The following is a 25814-nucleotide window of genomic DNA, read 5'->3' as shown; positions in this document are numbered from 1 at the left end:
GCATTACAGCATAGACTTTTTTTTCTTATTACTTGTGTTATGAATTCAGTGGTTCCATTTCTTTTCACACAGTTTGGTTGAACCAACTCTGTAGACATGACAAACTAAACCATTTGGGAGAACAAGTCGCTAGTGTTTTTTGAGCCTGTGTTTCATCTGATCTGTTTATTTATTTTAAGTTCAGCAGAGGCCAAGTGACTCCCTAAATGTTCAACATCTCAGTTGTTAATTTCATAATCATCCCATGGAAATTACAGCAAATATGTAGGTTTAGTAATACTACTCACTAAGAACACAAAATATTTTCTTTTTGCATGTGATAAAGTCTGCAAAAATGTTACATGACTAATAGAAAGCTGCATAAGTTGTGTTTAGAACTACTTACTGGTTGTGGTTCTTCGTCCTTGACTTCTTCTTTTTTGACCCCTTTGACCATTTGCGGATCACAATCTATCTGAATTATAAACTTCCCATTTTTATATTTTCTCACTGTTCCATGTGTTTTCTTCAGGATTATATATTTCACATGATCTCTGTTCCCTTCTATTGTGGACTCTGGGTAATGATTAATTATTGCCTTTGTCCATTTATCCATGTTGTGTTTTTCCGTAAAAAAACCCAGGGAGCCGGTTTCATTATTTTTTGTCTTATATTCATAAAGATAGTTGGGGTTGTTCCTCAGTGTATCATCTTTAATCCTTTTCCTCTTGCTGTGGATTGCATTTTCTGGTATGTTAAATTTGCGCTGTAAAAGAAGTTCTCATGTAAATTACAATAAATTTTGAGGGTTGTTAAGTGAGATGTCACTTCTGGGTCCAATGTGCATTGGCTGATTGAAAACACAATTACAATTTCCTCTTTTTTAAAGTGATGTCTCACATTACAAAAGGACTGCAGTTGTTTTACACTAGCAGCAAGTTATAAGTGTGACAGAAAGTGCACAAGGTTGAGATAAGAAGCTAAGCTCGTGTTAACAGTGACTGGCAGGGAGATACACACTGTTCATTTGGTTATAAAACTACATTAATTACACATTTCATGCAAGTTGTGGTTAAAATTCTTTTGAAAGGTAATAGGACAATCTAAGGTAATCGTGTTGAATAAGAAACACAGCACTGTGACATTTTTGGGAAAAAAAAAAAAAAAACTAAGCTAGAAATGTGGACACACAAGTGACATAATCTCTTAACACTCCCATGGGTGAATAAAAATGTAACACGCCACGCTCCATGCAGCTGAACTGACATCCTGACGCAGACCTGAACCATCGGGGGCATTGTGGGAATCCAAACAATTTCATTTATTTATTGCTTATTGTTTTAATAAACACATCACATAGCTCATGCACAGACATTTCTCTGTCAAACTGTTGCTGTTCTGAGCTGTTTTGAATCAGTTTTTTCACACAATTTTGATGGATCAGCCAATCACAGCTCATGCATTTGACAGAAATTCAACAGATACTTTTTGGCCGTGGTGCACAGGTGTGGGACATCCTGGTGTTGAATTGACTTTGGACTATAAACCAGCCACAGACTGCATGTAAGGAAGCTGCATAAGTATTGTAGAACTACTTACTGGTATTGGAGATGGTGATCTTGGTGGAGATGGTCTTTGTGCCATGACTGTGAATGAAATGTAGAATTCAGATCTCATGCAACTGCTGTGTATTATTTTTATATAACCACAGGTAGTTCTGGCAACAATTAATCACTGTTCTATATCACTACGCTCTGAGCATCACTATAGCAAATGAACTACTGTTAGAAGGGTCTAGTTTTACCTAAAACAAAAATAACTAATTCCTGGAACATCCATGGGCAGCCAAAATGTTGTCAGATTTAAAAGTGAACTTTTTTCCAGTTTGTGGGACCATTGTATAAACACATTAAACAACTTGGAGCAGTCTGCATCGTGGAGTTCTAGCTGTGCAATAAATGCAGTGCACTTATCTAAAGGTTATTTCTTTCCCAAAACATTTGCCTGTCTCCACAAGTTCTGAATATTTGGGAGGAAGCTTCACCAAAGAAACTCATGGTTGTTGGTGTCAAAACAAACATCATGACTTATGAGGAAGGAATGAAAACCAACAAAGATTTATGTTGAATATTATATTATTATAATAGAAAATCACTAGTCTGTAAATTTGAAGTCAAAAAGAGTACATTTTTCTGAAGGATATGAGGATATCTTGCATGATGCCAAGCAAAAAGAAGAGAAAAGAAATCCTTCAGATTTCGGCTGATCTGATTAAAAGATACTTGCCTAAAGTGGAACAGCTGAAGCTGTGGTGTCCAGGAAGCTCTGAGGAGAATCTGAAGCTGGTGCCTGATTCAAAGTCATCCTGCTCTTTTATGTTTTTATTAGACTGGGTGGAGCTATCAAACTCCAACCAGTTCTCATCATGACAAAGAATTTGACATGATCCTTTTTAGGCAACAGTCAGACAAGTTGAAATTAGAAAATTTGAAATTTGAACACGCTATTATCATTTTTGCATAATGTAAAACATATTATAGACTATTACTATTTAACTAAATCAGAGTTGAGTAAAAGTGTAAAAGTGTTTTTTTCTGATTTTCAGAAATGACCTCAGTGCGTGTGATTAACCCTGAACAAGTCTTTGTTCATATGTATTCATGAACAGGTCTGTTTGTCTTTCCAAGGGTCCAGTCTCACCTGTGGAACATATTTTATGGTGATTTAAGTTCACTCCTTTTAAATGAAACGCACATCAAAAGGTGTAAGATTTTATGATGGTGTGTAGGCTTAAGGAATGAGGTATAACCAGTGTGTCCATTTACTGGAAAAGGTCCTGCTTTTTGAGTGTTATATGGGCGATCTAACATTCAATGGGCCTAATTTAACAATCCTCTTTAAAATGTGGGGCACAAGAAGGACTATTGATTAGGTTACATCATTTTTATAGGGTCCAATTTTGTGACCACCAAAAACTGAAATCTATTGGTGGAAATGGGAGCAATTTGTAAAAAATTCAAGACGTGTGAAAAATTGAGATAACTTTTGATGTCCCACCCCTTGAGATAATGTGGACCAAATGTGAGCCTGTTTGGGTGAACGCCCTCGGAGGAGTTGGCACAAATATGAAGTTTACAGAAAATGCTTCGCAGATTAAAATCCAATATTGCTGAGCCCTGATGGAGCGGATGGCGCTGGTGTAATAGTATTTTTTACTTGTCTTGTCATGATCTTTTTTTAATTTTTTTTATTTTTTTATGGGAGGAGATCAAGAAGTCTATCTTTTATCACCAACACAATACGCACAAGACAGAGACACGATTAGAAACTGAACTATATATACCTACTAAATTGTATTGCAAATATAGGCCTCGTTACTAGAAATGACAATAAGGATTTACTTTAAGATTTATTACAAATGTTGTGCACATTTTAAGGTAAATTTATGGTTTCAAATATTTGGACATAGGCAGGTGGATCAATTATGTGTTTTTTATTTATTTTTGTGCAAGTTATGAAAAAGTAAAAATCTCCATGCTTGTTAAACTTTGGTGTAAACCTGGTGAAAATGAAGGAATGCAATTAAATAATAAAAATATAAAACAATAAGAGTTGAATAATTAAAACATATATAAGCAGTTAAAAGCATGAATACATATTAACTTGGAAGAGTTCTGAGTTGGTTCAGTTGTTTATGATAAGTTGTTTATTGATGGGTTGTGTCTTGTTGGTAAAATGTCCATAATGTCCACATGAGGGCGCCAGAGCATTTTGTTTCCATCCGTAGATGTTTACAGCTCTCAAAGATGAACACAATCAAGTGAATGGTACAGGGTAAAAAAAAAAAAAAAACAATAAATAAAAATAAATACATAAAATGAAAAAAATATGTATAAATAAATAAAACGTTAACAAAAAAACCCCAAAACAATTTAATAAAATAAATAAATTGCACAGGGTATTCATATGTTTCTGTGTCTTGGGCACCATTTTGAGGACTTTTTTTTTTGCCATTCCATAGATGTAATATTATTTTGAAGGGTAATTGCAGCCCTTTTCTCTCTCCTCAGGGCTTTGGTAACGTGGGTCTTCACTCCATGAGGTACCTGCACAGGTTCGGGGCCAAGTGTGTGGGAGTGGGCGAGATCGACGGAAACATCTACAACCCCGAAGGCATCGACCCCAAGCAGCTGGAGGACTACAAACTGGTCTGAACCGCTCTAGTCCAGTTCTGAACCGCTCTAGTCCAGTTTTCTGAGTCTACAATTGATACTTTGCAGTGACATCATGCTGGGGGCAGCAGCATGTATGTCTATGGTGGGATGTTTATCAGTTACCATGGTCACACATTAGCAAAAACTCCCAAATAATTGAGTTTTCAAAAACTAAATTTATGAAAAAGTGTTGACCAATGTAATATACTATAATTCCATCTCAGTTGTTTAGGATCAGATTGTGTTAAAATAAAATAAAACTCAGATTAACGTTCATCCTGAGTAACAGCTTCAGACAGTTAACATCACCCCCAAGGGAACATTAATGACATGAGCTGCAAAGTATTCATATATATTTCAACTTGAATACCTGATTTTTCAAAACTACTAAAATAATCAAACTTGATAAATTGGAGTAAAAGAACGATAAAAGTAATTTTAAAGGTGTATTGTGTAACTTTTCTGGTGGAAGGTCCGTCAAATGTTTTTCTCCTTGGAGATGTTTTTGCTTTGGAATATTTCACAGTATGACATTAAACCTTTCTATCTTCATGGAGACAAACCAGTTCAAATGACAGATCAAATTTGTGGAGAAGCGAGCCCGCTCACAGTCAGAATGCTTGTTCTTCTAGGTATTTCTGAGCTATAAAACCACCTGTATTTGAATAAATGTAAAGTAGATCTGTTTAAAGTCACACTGTGGAACATTCCAGACAGCAACAATGACATATTCATTAAGGTGGTCCAGAATTTTTCTTTAGAGTCTCTAGATTAGAACCCTGCATTTGGTTCCATATCTGGCCAGAATATTTGGGTCAAACTTTTATGCAAATTAATATTTAGAAGTTGCTCAAGACACTTGAAAATTGCCCTATAGAGCCTAGACTATAACAGTGAACCGAATAAGGAGTATTTGAATAATTTGTCATTTTATTCTGCAAACACAAACTGAAACTTGCATAAAAAATACTTAGAAAGTCCATCACTAAAGATGTGCCTGTGCTCTTTGACACCTGCTCTAGATCCTGTTTCTGATCTTCATTGTTTGTTCGGCTACAGTTAAAATCTTGAATAAGCTTCGCCGCCTTTCAGCGAAAGCACTGACGACTCTCCTGGAAAACACAGTTTTAGGGGGTGGGGGGTGTGTGTATGTGTGGGGGTGTGTGTGTACATCTCTACACGTGTGCGCCTCTACATGTGCTTCTGTGTTTTCTCTACAGCAAAACGGCACTATTGTAGGCTTCCCAGGGGCAAAGCCGTACGAGGGCAGTATCCTGGAGGCAGACTGTCACATCCTGATCCCTGCGGCCGGAGAGAAGCAGCTCACCAGGAACAATGCTCCCAGAATCAAGGCCAAGGTACAGTGTGAACATGAATTACTCCAACTGTGCTACACAAGCTCCCTCTAGTGGTGTCCTACAGTTCTAATATTTGCTTCAAGATCCCATATTACGCTTTTTTCTGATCTATTTGATTGAGGGTATTCCATCAAAGTCATTTAACAAGTCCAGGCTTATCCTGAAATCCTGAGCTGAAACTAGCTCCGTCTTGACTCGTTCCATGACAGAAATATGCCTGACTGCAAAGCTCACGATTACCAAAATGACCTGGTTTAATACTGATATTTAGACAGCTGATGTGTGTTTCTTTTGGAGTTTGTTTACATTAGCAACTAGAGAGACGCTTGCTCCATTCGTGTCAAAAACATGGATCCTTACACATAAAAAAAGGTTTAAAATCTACATAAAGGAAGTTATATTTTGTTGTGAGTGTTCTGAGCATTTCGAGAGGAGATGTCTTCTGCATTTGAGAGATTTATGACAAAATTTAGCGGAAGAAGAAAAGGAGACTGAGTGACTTTCCTGATATTAATAAAACTTAAAACATTGTGACGGCATTTACAGTGACCAACAATAAAAAAATTGGCAGAAATTAAGTTCATAGTGTTTAAAATATATGCAGTTCTACATTCCGATCTTGTAAACTGTTTTTAATTTTTGTTCTGAGCAGATCATCGCTGAAGGTGCCAACGGACCCACAACTCCTGAAGCTGACAAGGTCTTCCTGCAAAACAACGTGATGGTTATTCCTGTACGTGAACAAAACTGAACCTATAACACTATACAATACAAATATAATATACAATACACATATAATAATATAACAGTCATCAGTGAGGACTTGGACTTAGACTTTATTGATCAACAAGGGAAATTATTTGGACACAGTAGCTCACAGCATTGAGCAAGAGACTGATGTCAAATAAGACATGGTAACTGGTCATGGTCAGGAATCAGAATACTCTAGACCAGGGGTCTCAGACTCGCGGCCCGGGGGCCAACTGCGGCCCGCGGAAGGATTTTTTGCGGCCCTCCACTTGATTCCAAAGAATAATGTCAGTGCGGCCCGCGGTAGATGTACGCACAATCCCACCCCCCTACCGCGGGCCGCACTGACAGATGAAGCTGCAATCGGTGCCCATGCAGATTCACAACAGATTATTAACGCAGTTTACATCCCAAAACTCAATTTACAGCAGTTGTGAAGCAACGAGTCTAAGTGGATCTGTTAATACAAGTACACGTGCACATACACGTGCACATACAGCGTCACCACAAACCACACATGGTGTGCGCACTTCACTTTACGCTCCCACAACCACAGCATCAGAGCGCAGAGGAGGCGTTGACACAATTCCCCTGTTCATAAGTATGGGACCTTTATTGGAGGGGCTAATAAGAAATAAGACATTGACAGTCTGTTTAGCTGTTCAACACTCGGTGCGTAACTTGCTGGCAACCAGATGACCAAGCTCCACCTGTGCGTCGCCGAAATCCACGCGCACTCAGCTGCAAACACAGCTGTCCCATCAATATACAAGCACCACAAAACTGCAGTGATCTATTCCAGAGGCTTGGCGACATGTTAGCAAAAAGTACGAGGCAAAAACAAGCGTCTTCCATCCATGTTTGACATACGAGAAGCAGATACACTCTAGTGTTGTCCGCTTTCACACCGGCAAACGAACCAAAACTGGTCCGATTAACGAGCCTCTGTATCCCGGTAGAACAGTGATACCTCCAGTAACCAATACTGATGTTCCCTGTTAATACCGCGGGCGTCTTCATCTTATCACCATGAACTCATAAAACAGCAACGTAGAACTTTCTACAAACTCACCGCATCAGTTCTGAGTTCGGGTAACAGCAGCAGCCAACAGCGTTCACAGTAGCGCGCAGCTCCTCAGGACGGCGCTGGAGTCTGGTCCTTGGTTTTCTGTCGTCCTACAAGCGCGTTGGTCAGATGGTCCGGAGGCTCCATCCTCCATGTGCTGGTTCCAGACGGTGGCGAGCAAGACCAGTGCGCAATGACTGGGTCTGAGCGGGTACGTTCCGCCGTCTGCGCGCTGGTTCCGTGTTCCGTGCGGGGAAAGTGAGAATGTTCTGTGGACTACCTACAGGTCTGTGCTGCTCCTGTCCTCCGCGCTCAAGAACCGCGGCTGGTTCCGAGGTGGTGCAAAGCATCCGGACAGAACGTGAATCCAGTTTAGTTGGTGTCCGCATTTGGTTCTTCCCGAGAAAAGCGCTTTTCACTCCCCGCTCCACGTCATCTGAGCCCGGACAGAACCGGAGCTGCTCCTGCTGGTTCGGGACTCCGGTTTGGATCTAGTCCGACTGTATTTCTCACACTAGGCTAAAAGCAGGACATTTTTTAAAGGTGAATCAATTGAATGGGCGATTGCCTATTGCCATAAAATTATTTGGTTAATTAAAGCCTAAAATAACAAATGCTGGTTCCTACATGATCACGGGGAACACCGGGACTTCTCTGTGCAGGTCCTGAACAGAAGTACACACCCCCATTTTTGACTCACTCTGGAGCCACACGTTCGCACACTGATACTTGCTCTGATCTTCGTGTATTACATTCTCTGTATTGGCCATTGTTGGTAAAATATTTCGAAAATGAATCGCGGCTGCGTCTGGACAACAATCTGTTACTGCGCTGGAGTCGTACAGCGCGTCATTACAGGCAGGAGACGCGTTTCTCCCATGATGCATCTAGAATAGTTCGTTTGGACCTGCTGTCTGTGGTTTGGACCCGGGTTCGCGTTCACACCAGAAGAACCGCACCAAAAGTTGGTCATTTGGTGTGGATTCGGTGTGGCGAACCGAGACCACCTCTTTTTTTAGGTCTCGGTCCACTTGAGTTGGTCCGGGTCAGAGTCCGATTGACGCTTTCACACCAACGCAAACGACCCGAGCTAACCACTTCTGGTTCGAATGGACCGTTTGGTGCAACAAATACTGTCGGTGTGAAAGCACCATACAGGTCAAGGCTCACTGATGAGCATCTTCAATCTATCCTGAGGATCTGCTTCCTCCTGCAAGCCAAATATCTCTCAGCTGTACAAGATGAAGCGTAGCCAGGTTCCAACCAGCAAGGAGTAGGCAAAAGAAGAAGAGTAGACGTATTAGTTTAAACTTACGTTCTAAATACATTTTCATGTTCTGAACTGTTATTAAAGATTAAGAAAGTGTGTTGCGTATTGTTCTTTCTCTCTCCGCTTTTCCCGTGCAACCGCTATTTATCGAATACTCAATGCGGCCCAGCCTCACTCAGACTTTATCTAATGTGGCCCCCGGGTAATTTGAGTTTGAGACCCCTGCTCTAGACAGTTTACAAGAATCCCAGAAGTTGTAGACCGCGCACCGACTAATCAGTGAAGAGCTGTGAAGCCATGACGTCAAACTCAAGTGTCTGTCTGTGTCCCTTTTGTGGTTCAGCCCAACAGTAAACAAAGCGTCGAGATGGATGTAGATGAAGACAGACATTCTGTGTTGGAAACGATTCCTGAGATCGAGGATTTAAAGCTGAAACAAAGAGAATGTTTGGTGAATTTTATCAAGGAGAAAGATGTTATTGTCCTTCTTCCTACAGGATTTGGTGCGTTACATACGTCACAACCAAATAGCAGCGATCGGTTAAATACAAAAAGTACCCACCTTCCGTCAAGTGAATGAGTCCAGCTGATGAATCTAACTCAAAGTGCTTTACATCAAGGAACCACTCACCCATCCACTCACACACCAGTGTACACAGACACTACGGGTGAGGTGGAGTGTCTTGCCCAAGGACATAACGACAGCATTTCTCTGGGGAGCTGGGATCACATCACCCAACCTGTGGCCCGGGAATCTGACCACTCAAACAATGAGATAGAGATGTATAGATATATATAGATATATAGATAGATATATAATTACATCGAGAGTGGGAGTTGAACCACCAACCTTCAGATCAGTGAACAAACGCTCTAACTGAGCTACTGTTGCATAAATAAAATATAGAAATATAGTAACAATAATAGATTTCAACAATAGTGAAGTAAGGATGAGTTGTTGTGCAGTTGTAGGGAGTATTATCTGTTACATAAAGGTGAGTTGTTGTACAGTTGTAGGGAGTATTATCTGTTACATAAAGGTGAGTTGTTGTACAGTTGTAGGGAGTATTATCTGTTACATAAAGGTGAGTTGTTGTACAGTTGTAGGGAGTATTATCTGTTACATAAGGGTGAGTTGTTGTACAGTTGTAGGGAGTATTATCTGTTACATAAAGGTGAGTTGTTGTACAGTTGTAGGGAGTATTATCTGTTACATAACGGTGAGTTGTTGTACAGTTGTAGGGAGTATTATCTGTTACATAAAGGTGAGTTGTTGTACAGTTTGTAGGGAGTATTATCTGTTACATAAAGGTGAGTTGTTGTACAGTTGTAGGGAGTATTATCTGTTACATAAGGGTGAGTTGTTGTACAGTTGTAGGGAGTATTATCTGTTACATAAAGGTGAGTTGTTGTACAGTTGTAGGGAGTATTATCTGTTACATAAGGTGAGTTGTTGTACAGTTGTAGGGAGTATTATCTGTTACATAAGGGTGAGTTGTTGTACAGTTGTAGGGAGTATTATCTGTTACATAAAGGTGAGTTGTACAGTTGTAGGGAGTATTATCTGTTACATAAGGTGAGTTGTTGTACAGTTGTAGGGAGTATTATCTGTTACATAAGGGTGAGTTGTTGTACAGTTGTAGGGAGTATTATCTGTTACATAAAAGTTGTTGTACAGTTGTAGGGAGTATTATCTGTTACATAAAGGTGAGTTGTTGTACAGTTGTAGGGAGTATTATCTGTTACATAAAGGTGAGTTGTTGTACAGTTGTAGGGAGTATTATCTCCTCTGTGTGTGGATGAGCAGGAGTGTTCATGATCCGGAGCAGTTTGTCCAGTTTGGAGGAAGAAGATCTTGCTTTAATATTCTAACTTAAACCTACAAATTCTCTGCTTCTCTGTTCAGATTAGGGCGACTCGAGGCTTTCTCAGGCAAAGTTAAGAAAAGTTTACCTCGGATGTTTTTGTTTAATTTAAAAGATAAAACAAGATTACCTGTTTTTGATGTTATTTTTCACTTTTACCACTCTTTCTCCTTCTGTCTCCCTCTGTCTCTCGCTCTCTCCCTCCCTCCATCTTTTTCTGTTTGTCTGTCTCTTCCTTTTTTCCCTCCCTCTTTATCTCTGTCTCTCTTGCCATGTCTCTGTGTCCCCATCTCTCTGTCCCTCCCCTCCCTCCCTCTCTCTCTCCTCCTCCTTCTCTCTGTCCTCTCTCTTTCAGGACATGTATCTGAACGCTGGTGGTGTGACTGTGTCTTATTTCGAGTGGTTGAAGAATCTGAACCACGTCAGTTATGGCCGACTCACCTTCAAATACGAGAGGGACTCCAACTACCACCTGCTCAGTGAGTAGAATTGCTTGTTATAACCTTTATTATAACTTCTTTTTTGGTCAGGTTTCTTTTGAAGTCTGAGTTTTTCCACCCCAGCGGTAGAAAAGAGCGTAATAAATCCTCATAGCATTTGCTCCTTTACTTTGATATTACTTCTGTGTACAGTGAATGAGGTGTGGATCAGATTGTGTTGCTGCGTGAACTTTGTGCTTGGCCGTGCGTTGTTCTCTGACAGATCTACTTCATCCAATAGTGACCAATATTACTGTTCCTGGCATTCATTATAATGTTATATATAATACATATATTCATAATATGTATTTATAATTTTGATTGATTGGTTGATTGATTGCATTTATGTAGCGCCTTTCAAGATACCCAAAGTGCTTTACAGTTCATTATTCAGTCACTCAACACTCAGTGGTGGTAAGCTACTATTGTAGCCACAGCTGCCCTGGGGCAGACTCACTGAAGCGAGGCTGCCAATCTGCACCATCGGCCCCTCCGACCACCACTATCACTCATGCACACACCACTTTCATACTAGGCAATGTAGGTGGAGTGTCTTGCCCAAGGACACAGCGCCCCACTGCCCCACTAATTTTGGCTTAAAAGCTCGCGGCAACATATTGAGAGAAAAAAAAGAACGTTGAACTTGTTCATTTTTGGAACTGTGAATGAACTATTAACTATAAACAATTATGAACTATGAATTAACTAGTTCATTTTGCAAATTAATCATCAAGTCCTGCAGTCACCCTCCTCGTGTATTAATGGTTTAATCCACGTCTGTGCACAAAGCAGTAACATCAGAAACATTGATTTCACATTGAACGTATTCCATAATCCACGAGACATCCACCTGTGTGGGACCAAATGCAGTGGACACCCGTGAGGAGGTGAGAGACGTGGTAACTTCCTATTTGTAACACGGTGGCTAGTGCGTTCGCTCTCTCCATTTATATATTCAGTCTATGCAGTCGAATGATCTGATACCACCACTGAATAGACAGCTCAGACTATTATGAAGTTGTTAATTTTGGTTGTCTTGCAGTTACTGTGTTAAATGCTCTTTTAGACAATAAAGTTTATTTGAAAGGGTGTATTTGCATTTTTATTCCATTATCATTATATTAGTTGTCAATATTGTTGCTTATCAGAATAATTTCTTGGTCAATTAATCGTCAAGCAAAATCTGTTATTGTTACAGGCCTAACACACACACACAAACACAAACAATGCAAAGTTGCCAAGAGCTGAGGAGACCGTGGGATTAATGTTGCTAATATCTTCATCTTCTCTTTCTCCTTCTGTTTTTTCTGTTTCTTCTTCCGTTTCTTCTTTTTATCGTGTGTTTTTTTCTTCTTTTTTGTCTGGCGTTGGCTGCTTTCTGGGCGTTTTTTGTAACATTATCTCTTTGCTTCTGTAATGCAGGGTCTGGAATTTCTTGTAAAGTTCCTCTAATTAAACGAATATTCTCTACATTCGCTCTCAATGTTTGAAAATCTCTTATAAATACATCAAAATTAGAGTCTCTCAAAATTAAAAACTTCCCAGATTTGGGAAACAGACGAATATTTCCAACTTGGTTTCCCAAGCGTATCATTTCAGTATTTCTCCCACCTGGCTGTTGGTTAAACTCTGGGTAAAAATCTCTCAATGTTTTTATCCAAATATCTGGATGATGAGTTAGGAAGATCATGGAGCATCTGGTGTTATCATTTGTCAGGTGTTCAAAGAGCGTGTCAGGATGCAACTGCAGCGTTAAATCTTTAATTCTTCCGTGATAATAAACTGTTGCACCCTGTGGTATTTCAAATCTTCTCACTGTGATCTGTGTAGCCACAAAAAAACAAAAAAAAAAAAAATTAAAAAAGCCCAAGTGCGTAAGATTTCAGCTAAAGAATGGACTAAAATAAATGTGTTAATTTCATTATAGCTTTTTTCTTGCACTATGAAGACACTGAAAAACATAGAAACAGGGACATTACACAGTATGGTAATATCCCATCGTCTCTAAGGAGAAACATGCTTTTATTGCATCTTTTCAGCCATGTTGTTTTGTCACTTGTTACAAAACTGCAGTAAATGAGATTCACTGGTTTACTCACCGGATTATTCATGGTGCTGTAAGAAATATAAAACTCTGGTTATTGTTAATCATAGTTTCTTTTACTAAGATCACTGCCCAGTCTTATTAAAATTATTTATTAAAATGTGCATTGTAATGTTGGATTTTCAAAATAATGATAATAATAAAGGCTCTGAGGAGATACTCACAGTGAAAGGCAGGTTCTGTGCTTCTAAGTGCTGTGAAAACAGACAATAACAGTAAAATATTACAATATGTTTATTTATTTTTTATTTCTTTGGAGTTGTAATGTGAGGCCCTGAACAAGGGCTCCAGGTCCTATAACACCCCTTTACTTAACAACAAAAAAGATCCTTACAACACTGAATTTTCACATGTGAATGTAACTTGAGATTGTCAATGTTTTAATGTTTTCTGTCTTTTACTCACAGTAAAGAGCAAGTTCACCTAGTTTCATCTAAATGCTGCTAAATATACACATATTTTGACTGTAGTCTTTTTTTCCTCAGACTTGTGATAAAAATGATACAAAGTCCATCCCAACCTGTTCTAAGCTGTTCTTCTAAACTCCTTTATTTCCTAAAATATTGATTTTACTGTTGTGCTTTTTGAGTATAATTTCTTAAAAAAATACATTGGTATCCTTCAATTAATCCTGAACACAGCAGCAAGAGACTTGAACACAACTATCACTCCAGTATTTGCCACCCAACCTACCAATGCATTACTGTTTTTAGATTTTAAAATTTCTTAAACCTACAAAGTACTGTCCTATCCTCACTGTCCCCAAAACCCATCTGGCAACATTCTCAGTCTGTCTCAGTTATTCAATCATTCATATTTGGTGGTTGTAAGATACAATCCCTCCAACCACCACATCATGGGAAATGTGTTTATTACAATTATTACTTATTATTCATTATTATTATTGCTATTTTGGTTTAGTTCAAATATGCACTGTAAATAAGAAATCCTCCTTTGAAATAATGCAGCCCCACTGACTGGAGACATAGTTGATAGTGCAGACTCATACTCACAGGTTGTGGCAGGTGCAGTGATGATCTTGTTCTGAGGAGGTTGAGCTGTAGAAGTTTGTGGCTGAATCAAACTCTCCTTCTTTTATATCGTGACTGAGCTGCAGCAGCATAATCGAAATCCAATCACAAACTGCCCTCATCATGAAATATGAGCTGCATCTTTTTTTTTGGCACTATGGTAACATTTTAAGGTGTGACTGATGTAGATGATGGTCTTTCTGTCTGGCAAAATAGTTTGTAATTCATCTGTATGAACTGTGTCTAATATTTGACTCTTAAAACTCACACAGTTTTAGCCCCTCCCAAAAAGGGTCTATGTGAAAATGTATGTGAAAATGATAAAATGTAGATCTCTGACTTGTATTAAATAATGTATATTTATGTAAAAAAAAAAAAAAATCTAATTTCTTTACCCATTTTATTTATTTGGTCATTATAATTTGTGTAATTTAAGTGGCTGGTTGCTTTGCTATTTTGAAATTTAAAAAAAGATGAAACAAACTCGTCATCTGCACAGTTTAATATCATTTACTGTGTCTTTTCTTCTGTCCAGTGTCTGTGCAGGAGAGTTTAGAGCAGAAGTTTGGGAAACAAGGAGGACCCATCCCCATCGTGCCCACCGCTGACTTCCAGGCTCGAGTCGCTGTAAGTGCACAAAGTTCAATCACACTTTTATAAGTTCAACTGAAGGAACTGGAAAGTAAGTGCATCAATATGAATGTGCAGGAAAGAACTGGTTAAGAGACAAAGCTGTTTAATTGATCAGGCTTGTTTCAATAATTGATCTTTCCTTGTTTTTTTTTTTCGTCAGAGAAGGACATTGTTCACTCAGGCTTGGCCTACACAATGGAGAGATCTGCTCGGGTTAGTATTTTATAATAATAGTTTCACTAATTAATATATCAACACATTTCAGTGCAAACATTTGAAGTTGTTGGGGAAGTACACAAACAAACACAATATTCAAATTCACAAATGTTAAATGAGTTAATGTGTCTCTTTTTTTAATTTTAATCTTCATGATTATTTATGTTTTCATTTGTTTTATTATGATTTTAATGTATTTCTTATTCTGTAAAGCACTTTGAATTACTTTGTGTACGAATTGTGCTATACAAATAAACTTGCCTTGCCTTATTTCCATGTTTTTACATTTGCGTCATTTGTTTTTCTTCTGTCCAGTGTCTGTGCAGGAGAGTTTAGAGCGGAAGTTTGGGAAACAAGGAGGACCCAACAAATTCCACAAATGGAATTAAAGTGTAACTGCCTAAAGTGAATCCTCCACCTGCTTGTGCTGTGGCAGAACTCTCCATCAGGAAAAATGCCTTTTAAATGTAAATGTATTTCATTTACATTTAAATATAATTCATTTAGTCTCGTCTTGTCTGGGGCCAGGACTCCTTTTGAAATAAGAATCCAAATCTCTGTGGAACTTGATTAAATAAAGAACAAATAAAATGTAACAGTTGAGTGAAAATGGTCGCTTCTTTGACTCGATCTGGAGACATGACTGTTTTCCTTTTTATCCTTTTTAGCAAATCATGCGCACGGCCAGTAAGTACAACCTGGGCCTGGACCTGAGGACGGCTGCCTACGTCAACGCCATCGAGAAGGTCTTTAAAGTGTACAACGAGGCTGGACTCACCTTCACATAGACCTGATCCGTCAGAACACGCCGTTTACCGCCACATCGTTCTGCTCATATCCTGTTGAAGTTTAGTCTCGGGCTGCGTCTCTTCAGTGTCCTCGGTCATAGTTGATTTTGAACATGCGTCCTGTTTCCTGTACACATGTGTCCACTGTTCTACAGATGCCTTATATCAGGACTGCTCTGACAGGGAGACAGACACTTTAACTACATTTCATTAAAGGGATTTATTAGATTTATTAGAAAACAAATTGTAATGATTAAAATAATTGTTGTTCTGTCCGTAGCAAAGGTCCAGATTTAGTTCAGTTCAGACTTGAGCTGTTTGATTCATTTATGTGACAGATCCTCCACTGAGACGAGATGGTTCTGCAGCAGGTTTTTCTTTGTAACCGTCCATTTCCTTCACAAAGTTGTTTATCAATAAATGACTGTATTTTTATTTTCATTGTTTTTCAAAACCAATAAAATATTAATAATATCACTTAGAGTCAGTGGTCACTGTTAACAGACAAGTGGACATTTTAAAGTTTTAAATCTGAACATGCTACTATCATTTTTCCATAATGTAAAACATATTATAGACTATTTACTATTTAACTAAGCCAGAGTTGAGTAAAAGTGTAAACGTGTTTTTTTTTTTTTTTTTCAGAAATGATCTCGGTGTGTGTGATTACTCTTACATAATAGTATTACGATCTATGAAGTAACTATGTTGAGGAAAAATCTTTTCACTTTTTAAACTTCTTTTTGTAAATGCAATACGTAGCTTCACTAAGGAATGTTATTGAGAATACTTTTAAACCACCTGTCATTGCAAATCATTGTTCCTATGCAGGTTACTATGTAAAATGTAACACAGCTCTGTGTTTGAATGAGCCCAAACAAAACATACCTACAAAGATATAATCTGATAACCTTATAATAAGCATTGTACTACTGTCAAACTTTCCAACTTACTAAACCAGCCTTAGCCTCTCTACAAACATAAGCTACAGGTCAGTCGAGTTGACTGAACTTCAAACACTATTAAACCACAGTTTCGTCCATTTAAATTTTAAGTTATTTTATTGGCTGCTATAGTTTTAGGTGATTATATATTTATTGCATAGATATTTAGGCTCCTTCCTGATATTGTGATATTGTGATATAGTTTGTTTAAGAATGTCCAAATTAAGGCCCTGGTTTATTTGTCTGTCCTCGTTCTTCTTTCAGATTGAGGTGAAACTGAAGTAAGTAGTAGGTCTATAGGTCACATTACTTACAATAAAAGAACTAATTTGGCAGCCGTGGATTAAAACTGGTTTGAACTCCTGTGTGTGGGGTTGGGGTTTTTAGTGTTTGTTAGAGAGATGGTTAATTATCAAACAAACAAACAAACAAAAAAAGAAACAAAACTAAAGTAAAAATACAGCTAATTAGGCCTACACATTTTATTTCAGTTACAAGAAGATTATCTTTATATCATTCGTATACTTCATATATGCATGTTAAGCTGCAATATATAAAGTTTTATGCATTTTGTTTTTGACCAGGATCATAAATATTACTGTTGGGCCTTTGTCAGTTAAGCCTTTGTTAGCTCCTCATAGACAAATCATGATAAATACAAACACTAGTTAAATTTGATTAAGATGCACAGTCCCCCTTTTAAAAGTGATGTAAACACAGAAGATTTGATCTGATTTTCAGAAATGATCTGGGTGCGTGTGATTAACCCTGAACAAGTCATTGTTCATAAGTATTCATGAACAGGTCTGTTTGTCTTGGTCAAAAGTCCAGCTCTCATCTGTGGAGCATATTTGTGTGATTTAAATCCACTCACCTTTAGTTGGAATGCACATATTAATGTGAAGGCAATGAGGTACAAATGGATATAGATGGACTATAATGAATTTAACTTTGGGAAAAATAAAGTATTATCTGTCTATCTTGCTTTAATCAGCCAGGTTATGGAATTATTAAAGGGGCCAATAAGACAAAATGTCTTCAGGTTAAGTTGATATGTTTTACTTTGACTTAACGTGATTATTTTAGTCTGATTATACTTTGAATTATTATCTCTTGAGTAGTTTATCATTTTCAGTTGTTTCTCTGGCCACCCGTGTCCACTTATTCATTTTGTACAAAAAGTCGAAACCTTGGTAGATTTGAACAAAACTATTTATTTTGTCGGCACAGTTTATAAAATCAGGGAATCTGCTTTGAACTTAAATGTGTGTTTTTGTTCTGTATTTTGGATGTGCCTGATTCAAAGTCATCCTGCTCTTTTATGTTGTTATCAGACTGGGTGGATTTATCAAACTCCAACCAGTTCTCATCAAGACATAGAATTTGACATGATCCTTTTTTGGTGACAGTGAAGTAAGGTGTGACTATTATATCTACCAACTGTCTAGACCACAGGTGTCAAACATATGGCCCGGGGGCCAGATCCGGCCCTCCAAGACCTTTAATGTGGCCCTTAATTATATTGTCTTATAAAATATTGGTAATTTTCTGCAGTGCTGAGCATAACAGCGTCTCCAGTGTCTCTGTACGTGGCCCCTACCACCAGAGCAGCACAAATGAAGACTTGTCTCTTTCCAAACGCTCTTAAAGGACGATCGTTTTGACGGTTGACCGTGACACCCTCATCAGCAAAATGTCCAAAAAGTGGAGCCGAGTGCAGGATTTGGCCCCCAGACCAAAATGAGTTTGACACCCCTGGTCTAGACACTTAAAACATAAAAAACATGTTAAAACATGTCTTAAAAATGGTTTGTAAAACACAAGTCCACACAGTATATTTACTGTATTGGGTTTCCAATGGGCATTGGATTGAAAACTTTTATGAGCTCAAAGGGATGATATACTATGAATGAAAACTCTTATGGTTAGCATGAATTTTGTTTTGTTTGTTTTGTAGGAGAAATACATCAGACATTCAGTCTGATTCTGATGGTTATTTTTCAGAAATGACCTTGGTGCGTGCGATTAACCCTGAACAAATATGTATTCACACATCTGTGGGACATATGTTCTTGTAATTTAAGTCTATTCTCCTTTGATTGGAAAGCACATTGAAAAGTGTAAGCTGGGGTGAAGGAATGAGGTAAAACCAGTGTGTCCATTGACTGGAAAAGGTTCTGCTTTAAACTTTCCATTTCAGTGTGATGTGGACTTTATTATAACATGTGACAGGCTTACATTAAAACATCATTCACTAGCTAGGACCACACCAACAATGACATAGTGCGAAGAAGTTTATTGATAATGTACGAAGCGAGGCAGAGATGGCTGGGTTGAGACTATGGGTGGGGGCTCCGTCTCAATCTACAATTGGCCCAGCCGGAACGGGACCCCCAAAAGGTTAAAAGAAAGCAAGATTGGATGGGCTGGACAGAGAACGTTGAGGTCATAACGAACGTAGATGAGACAGGCGCTGGAGGCCCGGTGACCGAGGATCTGAGTTTTGGTTGAATGTGCCCACGCTGACGCGGAAAGAGTGGATGGAAAATGAATGCGGAGATATGCCGGAGAGCATGGAACTTATTGGAAATGTCACTGAACCAGAACCTGGGACCATCTGCCCGTATCTGTGAGGACGAGCGGATCGATGGAAGAGGAATCGGGGGCGTGACTTGAGCGAGATATTTTACGAAAGGTTCGCAGGGACGTATCGGTGAGTTAAGGCGAAGAGGTGGATAGGGAAGGCGTTTCTCAACTGGTCTGTTATACTCCTGCGGAGAGTGATGAGCGAAGACCATAGAATGTAAGGCCAGATCGGAAGCCTGGGGTGGACGAACGGGTCAAAAAGGATTGACGATAAGAGTGAATTCGGAACGGGAATCAGAAGGCCGAAGGAGGCCTCCTTCTTACGCCAGAAACAGGTTTGTTTACAGCCGGTGCGCTGCACATGACTTGTAAACAACTAACTACAGTGTTGGTTAGGCAAGGCGGAGAAGTGAGGAGCGGAGGGAGGGGGTGCGCAGACATTCCGTGCCCGGAGAAGTGAGAAGCAGGGAGAAGAGCGGAACGGGCAACGGGGACAGGAGCAGGAAAGGGTGCAGAGAAGAGTGCGCGGAGATTCCGTGCGAATGAACTAGCTACAACACGCAGCAGCAAGCGGGCTCTTTCTTTGCCTTGAAAATTACGTTTTCAGATATAGGATATCACATTCGTGTCCTGAAAAATGTTTGTCTAGCTCTTGGAACGTTTCATAAGTACGTTTTCATAATAAGCAGAAGTGACCTGTCCAGGAGTAATTTGGCGACCAGTGCGTCAGTCTTTAGACCCTGCGTCTGCTTCAGTCGCGCCATCGCTGGAATGAATCTACAAGAATCACCTTAGTTTGCTTTTCCCCTTGTCTTCTTCTTTCAGCGACCTCTAAAACGGACTTTCTTTTGCGGTTAACTGCTCCTGGATTCTTGTCGCCATTGCAACAAACTTTGTGCTAACTGCGAGGAAGATATAGGACAAAAAAGCTGCTAAGAACTGTTGTGTTGGTGGAGTAAAGCGTCTGTGCGTCTTGCGTCTGTGCGTCTTGCGTCTGTGCGTCTTGCGTCTGTGGACTGCGTGACAGGCGTACGTAAACCACGTAATGGCAGCGCGCAGGCAAGTCAGTTACACTAGAAACGTAGGGAGATTGATTGACAGCCTGTCAGCTAACAGATAACGAGGCAGTGTCGTTATCTATTAGCAAATGTTTAGCCCCACCATGTCCAGAGTTGATGAATTTTTAGTCTCTTTTTTTGGTCATCATAATTACAAGGCTACTGCAATGGAGTTTAAGTAACCTGGAATATGAGCAGCGGCTGACAAACTGATTTTGAGCAGATACTAGGTGAGCTTTGGAGGAACTGAGAGATCACGGAGGAGCGAGACCTTCCCCCGTTAATGATGTGGGCTGCGGTGTCGCTGTCGGAATGGATAAGAATGCACCTACTAGACCACTCGTAACCCCAAAAGAATGGCTGTGATAACAATGGAGTATGATTTGAACAAGGTGTAAGAGCTGTCGGCTGGTCTGAGACAGTGGAGCTTGGAGGGGACATGGAAGCGTACCGCTTTCCGGATAAAACCCTCTGAAACCAACTAAAGGAGCTGCGACGGTGAAAAGCTGGATATCTTCGGAAAAGATGCGAAATCAAGATTTCATTCAAGGAGTCTAGGCAATGCTTCCGTAGGCAATGCTTCATAGGCGTCTCCTCTGCCTGAAATGACGCGCTGTACAACTCCAGCGCAGTAACAGATTGTTGTCCAGATGCAGCTGCGATTCAGTTTCGAATTATTTTACCAACAATGGCCAATACTGAGAACGTAATACACGAAGATCAGAGCAAGGACCAATGTGCGAACGTGTGGCTCCAGAGTGAGTAAAAATTGGGGGTGCTTACCCTGTTTCAGCTTGTTCTGTCTCCAAATGACTCTACAAACTGGACGGTTGAGCATTACCCCTGCTCACGGGGAACTTTTATTCAACAGTTACCTTGTCAACACAGTACGCACCTTTCTCACAGTGTGCAACACTTTTAATCAGTCCCGGTGGGAACTAAAGAAAATATAAGCAATTCCTATTGCTACATCCCTTTTCTTTTAAATAATGAAAACATTCTTTGTAAATAGTTCAACAAAATAAATGTGTTCTTCACCTTGTATTGCATATCTCAATGTAGTTTATTTTTTCTGAACTGTTTATGTAAATTATAGTGCTAAACAGACATTCAATTAAAGTTCTCAGTGCATTAACTTTTTTTTTTTCTTCAATATTGCACATTTTGTTACTGAACAGTGTAACCAATATGGCTTTAGCTTATTCTTTAACACAAGTTATTTTTACAACTTAGTATTCCATTCACCTTTTTCTTTTCTTTTTTTTTTTTCTAATGTTAAGTACACACAAAGTCATTTAGGTGTTTTGGACGCTGTTCCACATGTCCCGATCTGGTCGTAGTTTGTGGGCTCTCAGCGTTTTGGGACACTGGGTCGAGCCTGATCTCAGTTTGGGATTGTTCTGGCATGTCCGATTTCATGTCCAAAGCCTTTCTCAGATGGCGGCGATTCCTTCTGAGAATACTGCCTGTGTCAAGATCGACAGCATATGATCTATTACCAAGTGGAGTGCTCACTGTAGCCTTTCTCCATAAGGTGTTCAGTTCAAAAGGCTGCACCCGCACAACATCACCGGATTTCAACGAGTCCATGTCTTTGGCTGTTTGGTTGTAGTATTTTGATTGTCTCTGTTGGTTCTTTATGAGTCCTGACCTGTTGTCAGTCACCTTTGGGTCCAGTAGGCTGTCTCTGATGGGTAGAAGTGTTCGTGTCCTCCTGCTTAAGAGTCTTTGTGCAGGGCTAGTGTCCAAACCTTGTGTTGGTGTGTTACGATGATCCAGAATGGCTAGATACAGGTCCTGTCCAGACAGTTTTGTCTTCCTCATCAGTCATTTGGCAGTTTTTACAGCTGATTCTGCCTTGCCATTACTTTGTGGATAGCCAGGTGAGGAAGTTTTGTGCTTGAATTCCCATTTATGACTGAAATTTGCAAACTCCTCTGAGCTGAATTGCGGTCCGTTGTCTGAGAAGACGACGTCTGGAATCCCTTGACGAGAAAAGTGAGCTTTCAGTTTTCTGATGACTGTATTTGACTTTGTATCTGCCAAGTAATCCACCTCCCAAAAATTAGAGTAGTAATCTACTGTCAGAAGGTACTCTTTGTTGTCAAATGTGAACAAGTCTGTTCCGACTTTAGCCCACGGTCTGGCAGTGATCTCATGTGGCTGTGGTGTCTCTTTTTGTTGTTTTGTGTCCACAGATCAACATGTGTCACATTTAGCAACATGTTTCTTGATATGGTCATTCATACCGTGCCAATAAACGCAGTCTCTAGCCCTCCTGAGGCATCCCTCTGTCCCCAGGTGAGAAGAGTGAATCCGCTGCGTGATGTCCTTTTGGAGTCTGGGATCACAACTCTGTCACCCCTGAAAACCAGTCCATTTTGGGTGCTCAGCTCGTACTGCAGAGAATAAAAGTTTGTTATTTCAACAGGTACATCTTTTTATCCTTTGGCCACCCATGTTGTATAGTTTTGATAAAAATTTGCAGCTTTGGGTTTGACCCTGTAGCTGTGTGTATATTGTCCATTCTTTCAGTTGAGATTGGCACATAATCGACCATGTTGACACACTCGGTCTCCAACTCAGTCTGACTTTTGTTGGCATTTTGCAGGTAAGATCTACTCAAAGTATCGGCGAGTAGCATGTCACGTCCAGGGACATACGTAATGTTCAAATCATATTTTTGTAATCTCAGTAGCATGCGTTGTAGTCTCTTAGGAGCATTTATCAGAGGCTTTTTGATGATAGTCTCTAGAGGCTTGTGGTCTGACTGAACTCTGACAGGTCTGCCGTAGGTGTACTGGTGAAATTTCTCCATGCTGAAAACTATAGCCAGACATTCTTTTTCAATTTGTGCAAAGCCTCTCTCTGTTGTAGTCAAAGCACGACTTGCATATGCCACTGGTTTGCCTCCTTGTGTTAGTGCTGCTCCTAGTCCTGTTTCACTTGCATCGCACTGTAATGTCAACTCTTGTTCTGGGCTGTAGTATTTCAATTGTGGCACTTGTGTTATTTTGTGTTTGATTCTTTGAAATGCTTTTCCTTGTACATCTGTCCATTCCCAGAGGCTCTCTTTGTGTGTGAGTTGCCTTAGTATCTCACAATCATCTGACAGGTGCTCGTAAAACTTGGACAAATAGTTCACTAGTCCCACCAGTCTCTGAACACCTTTCACATTTGTGGGTGCCGGCATTTCAGTGACAGCGCGCACTTTCTCTGGGTCAACCTTGAGTCCCTCTGCTGTGAGCAAATGACCAATGTATGGTACTTCCTGTTTCCTGAGTCTGAGTTTGTCTGCATTAAGCTTAATGTTTCTCTTTCTGCATCTTTCGAGAAAAAGTCTCAAGTTTTTGTCATGATCTCTGATTGCATCCTGTTTTGTGTCACCTTCTCCTGTGATCAGGATGTCATCTGCAATGATGTAGGTGCCTGGCAAGTTCTCTAGTGCCTGAGTTAGCTTCCTTTGAAAAACCTCCGGTGCTGGGCTGATGCCCATTGGCATTCTTAGCCACCGAAATCGACCAAAGGGAGTTGCGAAAGTTGTCAGATAGGTTGACTTTTCATCTAGCTTCACATGCCAGAAGCCATGCTTCACATCACATACCGTGAAAACTTGAGCCATTTCCAGATCAGGTAGAATGTCGTCTATTGTCGGAAGTGGAAAGTGGCTTCTCTTTAAAGCTTTGTTGAGTGGTCTTCGGTCGTCCATTGGGTTTCTGTACCAACACCATGCCACTGATTCATTCGGTGCTTTTTTCCACAGGTGCTATTATCTTTCTGCCCACAAGACTTTTGAGTTCCTCTTTAAGTGGTTTCATCATTGACACTGGCACTCTGCGCTTTGGAAGTTTGACGGGCTGCACAGTATTGTCAATTTCCAGCTTATGTTCCCCTTGCAAGCAGCCGTCTCCTTTAAACACGTCCTGAAACTCCGTCTTTATTTCTTCCAACTGCCAGGTGTCTCCATTGACAATGTCTTCTGTCACAATACTGTCTAGTGCATAAATGTTGTATTGGACCTCAGTGAGTTTCATTGCTTCACTTGCGCTGCGCCCTAGAAGTGGCGTTTTACAGTCTTCTCCAACAACTTGGAACTCAACTCTGTACTTTTTCTGATTTCTTGGATTTGTCATCTTAACTTTGCACTTGCCTAATGGACACATTTTTGACTTGTTGTACATTACCAGTACCTTGTCTGTGTGCTCCAATTTCACATCCGGATTGAGCAGGTTGATGGGTATGATGTTGCAGGTAGCACCACAGTCAATCTGGAAGTTCACAATATTTTCATTGATCATCATCCCAGCAAACAGTCGTTCAGTTTTACCTTTTTGTTTCTCGTCAATCTGGTTCACTTCTGCTGCTGATGAAGTTACTGCTGTGACTGTCATTATGTCCTCACATGAATCTGAATCAGTCTCTGTTATGGTGTGAACTAGGGATGGGCATGATTAATCGATTAATCGATAATTGATCATTATGAATTTCATCGATTACGTTAATTTTAATCGACAAACCGAATGCAGGTTGCTGTGCGTAGCGTGACCAAACAGGGGTCCGTACATGTAGCTCTCTGCACTCAGAAGGAGCGAGACACAAACAGTCGGTCAGTCTGTAGCGTACCGAAGCACAAATGCGTATTGAACGATGATTTGTACAAGAAATTCCACGCTTTCCGTTGCGTTCGGGACAAGTGTGAGTCCATGTGCACAGTGTACAAAGCAGCACATATGTTTCGGTGTCCAGTGGGAAAAAGCTTTACCAGGTGAGAGCTGCGCAATGTCAATGACGAGTCCCAACCTCCCTCCCCCCGTACGGTGTCCTGGTTTTGACAAACGCAAATATGGTCACACTAACCTGTATTCCACTGAATAATGTCTTTTAATCCAACAGACGTTGACCGCATCAGCGACACAAGAGCTGTAGTTTTATCTTCGCTTAGTTTATGCAAATTAGTGATGCGGTTTTAAATTTAGTTTCTGTGAGAGTTGCGCAAAACTGCATTAAACACATTATAATGTCAAACGGGCTGATGTGGCTCTAGAGTCGTTACTGTTTATATGTCATAAAGTTGAATTTATTTATGCAGATTAGTAGTGCAGATAGTAATAATAATGATGATCATTTTAATATAAAAACTTGAATGATTAATCGATAATCGATCGTTAATTCTTCCGACGATCGATTAAGAAAATTTCATCGAATGCCCATCCCTAAATTCGACCAACGGAAATTATCAAAAAAGGGGAGGGGGCGAGGGGGGAAAACATGTGCAGAGGACAGTACATGCTGCCTCTGTCCTGTTCAGTACAGGGAATTTCCAATTTGTTTAAAAAGGAAATAAAGAGATCAACAATCACACAGTACAACAAGTGCAGGAGCTGCTTCCTCTGAGCAGTGTTTTGTTTAGTTGTAAATTAAGTCACATTGCAATTTTCAGGTGTATGAAATGATCTGTTATGTGGTAGGAAGG

The 25814-nt window shown here is 39.9% G+C and overlaps 2 protein-coding genes and 1 long non-coding RNA gene across 4 annotated transcripts in view; 1 reads left to right on the top strand and 2 right to left on the bottom strand.

The window, feature by feature from the left end:
• The window catches only part of LOC129407855 (uncharacterized), a 32379-nt gene extending 30550 nt beyond the window's left edge, over nucleotides 1-1829 (bottom strand). Inside the window, exons 1-3 of the mRNA XM_055150214.1 lie at nucleotides 1784-1829; nucleotides 1579-1625; nucleotides 386-745 (exon numbers count right to left, since the gene is read on the bottom strand). Of these exons, the coding sequence (XP_055006189.1) occupies nucleotides 386-745; nucleotides 1579-1625; nucleotides 1784-1814 (438 nt within the window). The 5' untranslated portion in view covers nucleotides 1815-1829. The remainder of the gene's footprint in view (nucleotides 1-385; nucleotides 746-1578; nucleotides 1626-1783) is intronic.
• Nucleotides 1830-4052: 2223 nt separating this feature from the next.
• The window catches only part of LOC110173573 (glutamate dehydrogenase, mitochondrial-like), a 34799-nt gene continuing 13037 nt past the window's right edge, over nucleotides 4053-25814 (top strand). Inside the window, exons 1-8 of one of the 2 annotated variants that reach the window (XR_008631742.1) lie at nucleotides 4053-4187; nucleotides 5414-5551; nucleotides 6204-6284; nucleotides 10858-10981; nucleotides 14652-14743; nucleotides 14910-14962; nucleotides 15281-15432; nucleotides 15634-16230. Coding sequence is in view for 1 of the 2 variants with exons in the window: in XM_055150215.1 (XP_055006190.1) it covers nucleotides 4077-4187; nucleotides 5414-5551; nucleotides 6204-6284; nucleotides 10858-10981 (454 nt within the window). In the remaining variant the exon portion in view is untranslated. Of the gene's footprint in view, nucleotides 4188-5413; nucleotides 5552-6203; nucleotides 6285-10857; nucleotides 10982-14651; nucleotides 14744-14909; nucleotides 14963-15280; nucleotides 15433-15633; nucleotides 16231-25814 lie in introns of those variants that run through there. The other variant, XM_055150215.1, reaches the window with a different exon arrangement.
• On the bottom strand, nucleotides 12002-14155 carry LOC110173578 (uncharacterized). Its single transcript, XR_008631743.1, has 4 exons — nucleotides 14099-14155; nucleotides 13250-13279; nucleotides 13081-13096; nucleotides 12002-12803 (listed from the first exon to the last, which is right to left on the bottom strand). It is a non-coding gene; the product is annotated as an uncharacterized LOC110173578 (long non-coding RNA).

The sequence above is a fragment of the Boleophthalmus pectinirostris genome, unplaced genomic scaffold (genome assembly GCF_026225935.1).
Source record: "Boleophthalmus pectinirostris isolate CB_2022bp ecotype Guang Dong unplaced genomic scaffold, ASM2622593v1 HiC_scaffold_14, whole genome shotgun sequence".
NCBI classification, from domain to species: domain Eukaryota; kingdom Metazoa; phylum Chordata; class Actinopteri; order Gobiiformes; family Gobiidae; genus Boleophthalmus; species Boleophthalmus pectinirostris.
The sequence above is the reverse complement of the archived record's forward strand: the minus strand, read 5'-3'. Positions and strand labels throughout refer to the sequence as shown.